This window comes from Poeciliopsis prolifica, unplaced genomic scaffold (assembly GCF_027474105.1).
Source record: "Poeciliopsis prolifica strain line A6 unplaced genomic scaffold, Auburn_PproV2 SCAFFOLD138, whole genome shotgun sequence".
Taxonomy (NCBI): Eukaryota; Metazoa; Chordata; class Actinopteri; order Cyprinodontiformes; family Poeciliidae; genus Poeciliopsis; species Poeciliopsis prolifica.
In genome coordinates, this window is record NW_026562513.1 from 220,502 (window position 1) to 232,365 (window position 11,864).

Sequence of the window (11,864 nt, forward strand, 5' to 3'; positions counted from 1 at the left end):
ATTTGTGACCCTGTGAAGGATTGTTGCCCGGGGGTCAATTCTAGAATGGAGTAAATCTGGCCTGGAAAACAGTTTTCATCTTTTAAAGCAACATGTGTAAAAATGTCCAGTTCAGAAATAGATTTTGCATTCATCTTAATTTTAGAGGAATTATTAATCTGCTTCTACTGAAAGTCACACCTTGCAGCCCAAATGAGAGAACATATTTTTGACCTTGTTTTGTACTCATGTCATGAAATAAACTGTTTTGTATTTACGCTATAATTTCCGTTTTCTACAAAAGTCTATTTTATTGATTTGTATAAAATTGTAATAGTTTTTGTTTCTTGCTGAGCAGATACAATAAAAAAAAGTTTGTTTTAAAAATACTACATAAACGTTACCTTCCTCCGGTTCTGCTGGACCCAAATGAGGCCGACTCACCGCGGCATCAACGCCCGGGGCCGTCACGTGACGCCGCTGCCATTGGCTGGAGCTCCCGTACAGGAGGAGCTGGTCCGCACGTTTTCCTGAGTTTGTCGCTGAGTCCTGGGATGTAGCTCTGGGCAGAGCCGAGCCGGCGGGGAGTCACAGCTTCTCTGAGAGCCGCACGCAGCCGGGCGGCAGGGAGCGGATTGACCGGAAGGACAGAATGAGCCAGAACACCGCGGACACGCGCACGCTGTGCCTCTTTGATGTGGACGGCACGCTAACGGCCGCGAGACAGGTAAACACCAACAAACTGCGTTCATAGAAACACGTCGCAGATGCTCGAGCGACTTCCGGCTCCACGTCCCGACGCTGTCCGCCTGTTGACGAGCTTCCGGGAAACATAAAACACACATGGTTCCATTTAAAAAGATAAACTCTCGCTGTTTACATAAAACTTATTTACACAAATTTTAAATAAGTATATTTGATGTTTTCTATTGTTTATCTTTATAAACACGGAACGATTTACTAGCGTTTACATGTAACAGGAAGTATCTGGCGGAACACAAAAGCTGAACTCCCTTGTAGTTTTAAACCCCTTCAGAGAATTTAGCCAAAGTATTTAGCTTTACCCTAAAATATATGGCTGTCTAGTCATTTTAAAACTGTTGTCATATGATCAACCAATAAAAAGCATTTAATGTGTTTATTATGAGTTCGACCCGAAGCCCAGTTTCCATGCATTTCCGCTAGCATTCTGCTAACTGCTAAACCTGGATCAGTCAGTTTAACTGGTCTGGTCAGTTCTGTCCCTGTTCGAACTGAACAAAGTCTGTCTGTTAGTTTATTAGACTGCTTGTTTCAACACTAAGATTAATAAAATAACAACTGACAAGACTGTTATGGATGTAAAGTAGCATTGAATCCCAGGCCTTTGTGTTCTGCCTACAGATGATCAGAAACATCCGATCAGCCTGATAGTTTTAGAGGAAATGTTGCAAATAAATACAGCTGCTAAGAATTAGGAAACATTTAACTTATTTTTAAGAAAGTACATTAACAAAAGAAAGTCTTCTCTGTAAGCTAAACCTGCAGCAGCTTTCATTCTTTGACATCAAATCTATTAGAAATTACTGTTCGTGAGGGTTTTATTGTGTTAAAGAGCAACTATTGCATGAAATTAACTTTTTTGAGCATTGCATTGAGTTATGTAAAAACCAACCTGGAGTTTTGCTTTGATTTCTTTCATGCTTGTTTGAGAAATCCTTTAATCTCCATGGGAACCATTCAGCTGTCTGAAACATCTGGGTGGACCAAGCTCCGCCTTCAGGGCGCAGCTCCTCCTCTGAGCTGCAGTTTCCAGGCTAACAAGCTTCAACTTCACAGAGCAGCGGTTCCCTGCGACTCCCACACTCAGCTCCAGAAATTACAAAGTTAGATTTCTTAAGTCATATTTGATGTATATAGAAATGTTTTAGCAAGTGAAGGTAATGTACATGAAGGTGTTCCACAAGGGCAATATGTGCCTGGAAAATAGATAATTCTGCCCCTTTAAACATTGACCCCGCCTCCACGTTTAACATTAAACATGGCCTGTTCTACTAGCCGTCAGGTTATGAGAGCGCCCTCTGGTGTTTGTCTTTTTTTCCAGAGAGTGACTCCAGAGATGAAGGCTTTCCTGGAGAAATTGAGGACTCGGGTTCGGTCGGAGTGGTTGGCGGCTCGGACTGAGTAAGATCAAGGAGCAGCTGGGAGACGACGGTGAGGAAGAAGAGGAGCTCAGTGGGATCAGCGGTGAAGGTTTAGCCGTTCTGGGTTTGACTTTCTGTTTTTCCGTTTCAGTCATCCAGAAATCAGACTATGTTTTTGCCGAGAACGGCCTGGTGGCGTACAGACACGGACAGCTGCACTCCGTCCAGGTGAGTCACCTGGTGCACAAAATGTCCTCTCGGGGGCGCTAACTGGGGAAGCTAACTGTGTCGTCTGTCTCTCAGTCTATACAGGCCCACATGGGAGAAGAAACTGCTGCAGGATTTCATCAACTTCTGTCTGAACTACATGGCCAAGATCCAGCTGCCCAGGAAAAGGTACCGTCCCGAACGTGATGTAAATATTTATCTAGATATTTTTATGCTTTCCAACAATTTCTGTCTTTTTTTTCCCCTAATTTGTCAACTTACCGTTCCAGAAAACTGTTTTATTCTGCTGTCTTCAGTGGCTACGCTAACTAGCCGTAGCATTCATGGCAGACTATTAGTGAACCAGCTGTAGTGTAGCTCAGTAGTTCAGTCCATGCTATGGTCCTGCACAGAGAATTAACTGCTGGCTGGGAAAATGCTGCAAAATAGCAGAGACCAAAAGTGAGCATACACAAGCCTGATTGACGACGCAAAGGCCCTGCCCCTGATTGGTTGTTTCTGATAGAAACAACCAATCAGGAAATGGAAGCTGACAGTTAGCCTGTGGAAGCTAACGGTTAGCCTTTCTCCTCAGAGGTACGTTTATCGAGTTCCGGAACGGGATGCTGAACGTCTCTCCGATCGGACGCAGCTGCAGCCAGGAGGAGCGCCAGGAGTTCTACGAACTGGACCAGGTCAGAACCGCGTGCGTTTCCCAGAATTCACTGCGTCATGCTGCTGTTCCGCTGGAGCGGCAGCGTAAAGCAGCTTGTGTTTTTCCTTCAGAGAGAGAAGATCCGGGAGAAGTTTGTTTCTGTGCTGAAGGAGAAGTTCAGAGGGAAAGGGTTGTCGTTTTCCATCGGTGAGTCTGCTGCCCACCGATCCGGGCCGGTTTCTGGCGACCCGGTCCGGATCGGCTGACCATCCGGTTGTTCCTCTGCAGGAGGGCAGATCAGCTTCGACGTTTTCCCTGACGGCTGGGACAAGCGCTACTGCCTGGACATCGTGGACAAGGACAACTACTCCACCGTCCACTTCTTTGGAGACAAAACCAAACCGGTGAGAACGCCGAACCGTTCCGGGTCCGACCCGGTTCCGACCCGGTTCAGTCTGAAGGTGCTGCAGGAACAGCTTCAACATTTGGAACAGAACTACTAATTGAGAAGTGTGTTGTCGTTTCTTCAAAAACAAAAATCTGACAAGTGTGGCCTGATTTATGGTCAGACCTCTGCAGCTGCCGTTTCTCTTCAGCAGCTCAGAAAGTCCACACACTGAATCTGGGCTTTGACTAGGCCGTCCTAACCCTTCTCTGATCTATACCATCCCACAAAACCTTCCATCTTCCCGCAGCATAATGCTGCCACCATCTTGTGCAGGGTTGTATATAGTGCAACTGCTTTCGACCTCTGCAGAACGTTCTGCTGCCGGGTTCTGTGGAATCAGAACCAGAACCTCTGCAGATTCTGAATGTCTCTTTGGGTTTTTGGGGGTTTTCAGAGAAAAGGAGCTGAAACTTTCATATCCTCATCTATAAAAAATAAAAAATTATGGTATTTTCTAGTTGATGATTCTGTTCTGGTTGAAATGTTGTCCGGTTTGGACCGGTCCGGTTCCACAGCAGAACCCCTGACCTCCTGCTGCTCCTTGCTCCCCTGCAGGGTGGAAACGACTTTGAGATCTACAGCGACCCGCGGACCATCGGCCACGAGGTGTCCAGTCCCGAGGAGACGCAGCGCCTCTGCCAGGAACTTTTCTTCTCCTGAAGGGGGCGCTGCAGCCTGAACTGGACCGTCTGGACCGGGTCGCAGGATGAGAACATGCAGAAGATTAAATTTTTTTTTTTATTTCTCTGGTCTGGTGGTCGGAACCAGCTGGAAATCTGGTCTGATGTTCCTGAACTGTAAATCAATAAAACAGGAAATAATGCTTCTGTCTTTGGTTCTGGGTTCTTCTCCAGAACCTGCCGGTTCCTCCAGAAGGTTTTGGACCCTCGAACAATTATTTCCAAATCATTCTCAAAGAAAAAACTGAATTTCAAATGACTAAAAAGAAAAGAGATGATGAAAATCAGCTAAATGTCGAGTCAGAACCAAAAGGTTCTGATCACCTCTGGTGTTCAGGCAGAAGAAACGTTTCAGTCTAAAATATAAATTTATACTTGATGTAAATTTATTTGCCGTCCCTCTGATGCTTTTACTGTTTAATTTATAATGAAAGTGGGGCAACAATGGAGCCTTGAGGAACACCATGGATGATTAACAGCGACTCGTCGGATCCGGACCAGTTCACGTCAGGTGACATTTGGACCTTCTGGTTCTGTATCTCAGCCCGGATCTCTGCAGCTGTTGTGAAAACGACCAGAAATATGTTGCAGCTGCAGGAACCGGTTCTGTCAAAGAACCCGAACTTTTAAATGGGTTCTGTGGTTCTGGAACCAGAGAGATTTTTGCTCATTGATCTGTTTGTTTTCTGACCGACACAGAACGGTCCGACCCGACCCGGGGACCGTGTCTGCTGGCCGCTCCTCCTGACGTGATGCAACTTTCACCTCTGACCTGTTCCTGCTGGGCAAAGGGGGGTGGGGGCACTGGGGTTCTGCTGTTGTAGTGAGGAGGATCCGGAGCGGTTCTGGAGGATCTGGGTCTGTCCAGTCCATTCATTCTGGAGAAGATCTCTGTTTGAACATCAGAGCTTCATTAGAACTTTATTGATGGTTTAATGTCGGCGATACAAAACCAACCACAGGTCCGGGTTCTGAGGAAGAGGCGGGTCTGGGTTCTGAGGAAGAGGCGGGTCTGGGTTCTGAGGAAGAGGCGGGTCTGGGTTCTGAGGAAGAGGCGGTGAGTTGCCATGGAGATGTGAGTCCAGCTGCAGGTTCTGAGCTTTTATTCTGAAAACAAACACATAGAGCAACATGTATAGATCTACAGAGATCCTGGCATGGATCTGCAGACAGATCTGAAGATGTAGATCTGCTCCACGGTGTGAAAACGTTTAGTTTTGAATAATCACAGATCAAAGAGGAACCAGCAGGAGGTTCTGGTTCCGTCTCCATGGTGATCTCGGGTTCATATTATGGGCTGTTTCTCAGTGAGCCGGGTTCTGAAGCGTTGCTGTGAGTTAACTCCACCCACAGCGGAGCGACATTCAACCAGTCGACCAGTTTATATGAGGGTTGGATTCTGACCCGGTCCGGTTCTGGTTTTTCCTTATTTCCAGTCGGGCGGCAGCGTGGCCAGCCTCAGTCCAGCTCCGGGTCCTTGCCGTCTTCACCACCACAGGACGAGCGGCTGCTGAGGTCGGCCACGCCCGACTCCAGGTCGTCCTCCAAGTCCGGACTCCTCGGTGACCCGGAGGGGGCGGAGTCTACTCTCTGAGCCCCCTGATTGGCTGTCTTGGAGCTGCCAATTGGTCCAGAGTAGCGGGTGGGCGGGTCCGGCCCGCTGTGTGTGACGGGGAGGCGGCTACTGCTGCTTCGCGCCCTGCTGTCTTCTCCCATCTGATTGGCTCCCCGGTGAGCGCCGCCAGCCTCTGCAGACAGAACCACATGTTCTTCAAAAGCCCAACAGAACCTGGCTGATCAGATGGTATCAGCATGAGAACCTGCAAGAACCACGAACACCTGAACTCGACCCAATTTGACAAACAGTTGCTGTTCCGGTACCATTTAGGCGGCCATCTTTACTGCCAGGAGACGGCGATCGTTCTTCTTCTGAGTGTTTAATTAGTAGCATTAATGATCACTTGTAAAACAATTGGATGTCATTGAAAAATCAGAATCATCAGTTTAGCTTTTTGCAACATTCTGGTTGGTGTCAGACAATCAAACACATAAAAACCTATGTAACTTTCCTACACAGTGAAATAATTATTTGTGTTTTTAAATGACTTATAGAAATGGTTCAGAGTGCGTTAGTGTGCATTAATGAGAACTTGGAGGCTAGATTTCATTGTTTGGCCATCCAGATATTTTTTCACTGCTAAAACAAACAGAACTTTATTTTGAAAACCAGCACAGCTGGTCCGGGTCCAGCTGCCGGCTTCTCACTGTTGCCCATGCTGGAGCCCAGTGTCCTAGTTAAAGGTGTGTCTGTGTGCTGTATGCCTTGTTCGGAGTGGTGGGCGGTCCCTCCGGCCGGTACCTCCTGCTGATTGGTCAGCTCCTCCTCCAGCTGCTGGACTCCTCCCTGACGGCAGACAGGAAGTCGCAGGTGACTGTCGAGGGGGCGTGGCCTTCTCCAGGTGGCTGTAGAGGCCTTTCCACATCCTGGAGAGAAGCAGCACCGTTAACCCGCCGCTCCATCCATTCAGACAGTAACGCTTCAGGCCGAGCCGCAGTTCCTCACTTGAAGCAGTAGGGGGAGGTGTTGGGCCTCAGCACGCCCTGACTCTGGCTCAGCTCGGCCTTGTAGAGCGGGTTGGAGAACCGGGACCGCTCCGACCACAGCTGGGGCCAAACCGAGTGGCTGCGCTCACGGAGCCTGGAGACCAGAGCAGAACCATTATGAACCGGGCCGGGGCCTCCAGGAACCGGGCCGGTCCCGGGGCCTCCAGGAACCGGGCCGGTCCCGGGGGCTCCAGGAACCGGGCCGGTCCCGGGGCCTCCAGGAACCGGGCCGGTCCCGGGGCCTCCAGGAAACGGGCCGGTCCCGAGGCCTCCAGGAACCGGGCCGGTCCCGGGGCCTCCAGGAAACGGGCCGGTCCCGAGGCCTCCAGGAAACGGGCCGGTCCCGAGGCCTCCAGGAACCGGGCCGGTCCCGAGGCCTCCAGGAACCGGGCCGGTCCCGGGGCCTCCAGGCACAGTGTGGGTCGGGCCCGGCGGTACCTCAGGTCCCGGCGCTCCTTCTCGCTGTTGCCCAGGAAGGTGCCGTACTGGCAGGAGTAGACGTGGGAGTGGACGGCCACCAGGAAGCGCTCGTTGAACTGGAAGGCGCAGGGGAACTGCTCCGACAGCTGCCACACACACTCCAGGAACTGGTCCAGAACCGGGGACACCTCCTTCGGGTCGCCGTCCAGGTGGCCGTACCTGCAGAGGGACACGCGCTGAGAGCTACCCGCAGGCTACTGACAGAACCAGGCAGGAAGAATCCCGTCCTGGTTTTAGAGCTTCCTGGTTCTGATCCTGACCCGGCTCGGCTCACTGACCTGTGAGAGAACTTGTGTCCAAAGGACACCCAGTCCTTCTCGATCAGCACCTGGAGGAGAAAAAGCGGGTGAGTATGAGTTACAGGAAGATGCTGGAGCCAGCGGGATTCGGACCGGTACCATGAATCCTTTGATGGTTCTGTAGAACGGGTCGAGCAGGATGCTGGCCACAGAACAGGCCTGGGCCGTCCGGTCCCACCCGTCTGAGCAGTGGACCAGAACACTGACTCCTTCATCCGCCACGGCCTTGACAGAGAGACACGGACAGGGTCGGAACCAGGACCGGGTCAGACCCAGAGGATATAGAGTGAAACTGAGTGAGATAAATTAACCCTATTGGTTAATTCAGACCTTGGCAATGAAGACGCCGGCGTCCAGAACCGCCTTGATGTGCTTCAGCCAGCCGGAGCTCTCCAGCCCCCACAGGAAGTCGGTCATGGACGGCGCGCGCATTTCCCCCACTGCAGCAGGAGAAGAAGAGCAGAGCGAAGTGAGGGCCAGCAGGAGGCGGCAGAGCGCCGGCACAGCGCCGGCACAGCGCCGGCAGAGCGCCGGCAGAGCGCCGGCAGAGCGCCACGCACCGTCCAGGATCTTTTGCTGGCTGCTTCTCATCACGTGGATGTTCTCGATGCCGATGAAGAGCAGCCGGATGTTGGAGTAGTGGTCCTCGCTCTCGTAGCCCTTCCCCGCCGCCCGGTTGGCCATGGCGTTCAGCTGCACACACACAGGCTGTAGCGGCCCTCAGCGTGTGTATGTCTGAGTATGAGTGTGTGTGTTACCTTGGGCCGGGTGTCCACCACGTAGATGAACTCACTTCCTGGGTTGGCCTTCATCACCGCCTGCAGCATCAGCTCGTCCTCCTGGCAACGGCCACTAAATCCCGCCAGCGGCTGGCTGCACCGACACACCGCTGCCTGCAGGGGGCGACACGCAGCTGGTGATGCTGAAAGTGTGTGTGTGTGTGTGTGTGTGTGTGTGTGTGTGTGTGTGTGTGTGTGTGTGTGTGTGTGCGCGCCACTGACCAGTGTGTCCTGGTGAAAGTAGGACAGAGCCGGGAAGCGACCTCGGCTCCTGAACCTGGAGCTGCCCACAATGACGGCGGGCGTGGCCGACTTCGGGACAAACAGCTCGGCGGGGTACGTGTCACACACCTGCAACACACACACACACACACACACACATGCTGGCTCGTGTTTATTAGTTAAATGTTGAGTTTTTATCAGTTTCAGTTTTATCATACTGAGTTCAGGTTTTATCAGCTGTTAATCTGACTCCATGCGGATACTAAACCTGTGACGTGTTGACATGTTAAACATCGTCTCTGCAGATCAGATTCATGGTTCTGGACTCATTTCGTTCCACTTCTGACAAAGCAGCTGATATTTATTGTTTTATCAAAATTCATCTAAATCTATTTTTCATTTTTGAAAGAACGTGTTTGTATAAAATTACAATTGGACCCGGTTTGTTCTTCCTGGTTCTGGAATCAGAACTTCTGATCTATGAGCTTGTCTGTGCTGATGTGAGAGCAGCTGCAGGTTCTGGTTCTGCTGACCCGGTACTCGCTGTTGGCTGCCGTGGCGACCCACAGGTTGTTGGGAACGCCCATCCTCTTGTAGTCGGCCTTCAGGTCGATGAAGCTCCAGGATTCCTCGCGCTCCTTCTTGTTGGCGTTTGGGTTGAAGGACAGGCAGTAGAGCTCGCTGTACTGCACTGAGAGGGAGGGTCAAAGGTCAGCCGGGTCGGGTCAGCTGTCCTCCGTCCAGGCAGCCAGATGTCACCAGGACTTCTTCATCAATCATTCTGATCCTGACTTTCAGAAACCCAGAAGAACCAGGGGAAGTTCTGGCTGCTGGGACGGAGACCGGGAAGCCGGATCGGGCCGAAGCCAGACAGACACTCACCGGGTCGGGACAAACGGGTCAGGGAGGCGTGGACCTCCAGGCAGTCGCGCTCCAGAGGGAAGAGGAGCTGGAAGACCCGAAAGTCCTTGCAGCGCAGGACGAGAGGACTTCCTGTGGGCGTGGCCGGCGGTCGCTCCACGCCGCAGACCATGCTGTGCAGAACCTGAAACATAAACACACAGAAACAGGAAGTCAGTGGCCCCGACTCATCGGTTCTGGATGTTGGACAATCACTTCCTGCTGCAGCTGACGCAGCGACACGGTCTGTCTGGACACGGGTCACCTGGTTTCAAGCTTACAAAGGTCCAGTCAAAACGCCAAACTGAGCCGAGGTTCCCAAAGTCAGGACCGCCGAGGTCACGAAGACACCAAGATGGGGTCATAAAGACACCAAGATGGGGTCATAAAGACACCAAGATGGGGTCATGAAGACACCAAGATGGGGTCACGAAGACACCAAGATGGGGTCATAAAGACACCAAGATGGGGTCATAAAGACACCAAGATGGGGTCATAAAGACACCAAGATGGGGTCATAAAGACACCAAGATGGGGTCAGGAAGACACCAAGATGGGGTCACGAAGACACCAAGATGGGGTCATAAAGACACCAAGATGGGGTCACTAAAGGATGACAGGTTAGTGAGCCACAAGGTGTATGGAAAGCCAAGAGGGACAAAATTAAAGGGCAGTATTAAAGTTTTACCCACTTGACTGTTTGGAGCAAATCCCTCAACAAAAACCAACCTGGAGTTTTGATTTGATTCTTTCATGAATGTGTGAGACATCCTTTGATCTCCATGGCAAGCATGTGCAAATCGCTTGGGTGGACCAAGCTCCGCCTTCAGGGCGCAGCTCCTCCCCTTAGCTGCAGTTTCCAGGGCAACAAGCTTCAACTTCACAGAGCAGCGGTTCCCTGCGACTCCCTTTCTGGATCCGATCTGGATCCAGATCCAGATCGGATCCAGAAATTACAAAGTTAGATTCTTAAGGCATATTTGATGTACATGATGCTATAAATGGCCCTTTTTGCCTGGAGAAAACGGCTCCTTTAAATAAATATATGATCAAATAAATAAATGTCTGATTGTCTGAGCTCCTTCCAGCTGCGCTGGGAAACCCAAACAGAACCAGTAGGTCAGGCAGAACAGAACCGGATCAGAACCAGAGCAGGACCGGATCAGGACCAGATCAGAACCAGATCAGAACCAGATCAGAACCAGAGCAGGACTTACCCATGTCTCCCTGCGGGTTTCTGGGTTGTTCTCCACAAAGATGGTGTGAGTGGCAGACAGGTAGAGCGTTCCCACGGTGGCTGACCTTTGACCTGAAGAACGCTCCAGCAGACGGACGTTCTCCACCTGACAGGGCACACAGGAAGTTCACTGGTCACACAGGAAGTTCACCGACGGACAGATGGATGGATGAAAAGATGGATGAATGGATGGATGAAAAGATGGATGAAAAGATGGATGAATGGATGGATGAAAAGATGGATGAAAAGATGGATGAATGGATGGATGAAAAGAATTGGTCCTGAAGAAGGGAAACAGTCTTTCAGCAGAAGCAGCATCATGATAGAGGTGATCATCCTCCATCATTATTGATCACTAATCATGTCTTCCAGCATTATGGGATGTCTGCCTGGCAGAGAAGCATCTGAGAAAATATTTACATTTTTAACGGAAGGATTCATCCCAGGAATCCATTATCGGACATTGCGTTAGATTCTCCTGACATTCCCATTATTCCTAAAAAGGGAATACTGTCAGATTGGACGATGATTTATAGGAACCGTCCCCGGATCAGGACCGGCAGGTAGACAGATCAAACATCAGCGAGACAGAAGAGAGTCCGTGGACCTACCTTGGGAGTCCGGATGTGCTCCATCATCACCAGCATCCAAGATGGAGGCGATGGAGAGGAGCAGGATGCCTTGTCTTCGTCAGCGGTTAAATTCACACATTCACACCGAGAACGGAGCCGAGTTTCCCGCCGCTGCTGCTCCAGCCCTGGCCGAGGATCCCGTCCATCATCCCCGTGTCCCGCCTTTGTTCGGCTGAGCCGTCTGAGAGCGGACCCGCTGGTACCGATTCTCCTGTCGGTCCTCCGGTCAGCCCCTGCCTCTGACCGGACACTCTGATGTCACTTCTGGACCGTTACAGCGCTAACATCCGTCACAGACTTTCAAAATAAATGTCAGGTGTAATCGCTTCCAGGCGTCATCAGCTGAGGAAGAGCAGATAGAAAGGTGTTTTCAACACATAAAAGCGTTTTACACAAAATATTTATAATATGACGAATTATTATAGAAAAAGGTTGCAGTTCTGCCTATTAGAGTTTTTATTATGAAAATCTTCCCCGTTTCCCTTTAGCTTATGCTGGTAGCTTTACACTAATTCACCTGCGCTCTGATGCGTCATTAAAGGCTATAACAATACAACAAACATTAAATAATAATAGCAGATAAATTCATTAGATGTTACAATAATGAAGCAGTTCATGT

The 11,864-nt window shown here is 50.5% G+C and overlaps 1 protein-coding gene and 1 pseudogene across 1 annotated transcript; one reads left to right on the forward strand and one right to left on the reverse strand.

The window, feature by feature from the left end:
- Positions 1-485: 485 nt before the first annotated feature.
- LOC129355561 (phosphomannomutase 2-like) lies at positions 486-4,235 on the forward strand. The gene is given in 11 exon segments (XM_055025158.1): positions 486-706; positions 2,063-2,111; positions 2,114-2,137; positions 2,140-2,172; positions 2,254-2,330; positions 2,406-2,432; positions 2,434-2,498; positions 2,905-3,004; positions 3,096-3,171; positions 3,253-3,368; positions 3,968-4,235. Coding segments are annotated over 11 exon segments (747 nt in total). The 5' UTR covers positions 486-631; the 3' UTR covers positions 4,073-4,235.
- A 221-nt stretch (positions 4,236-4,456) lies between these two features.
- LOC129355560 (myotubularin-related protein 7-like) lies at positions 4,457-11,538 on the reverse strand (annotated as a pseudogene).
- Positions 11,539-11,864: the final 326 nt, after the last annotated feature.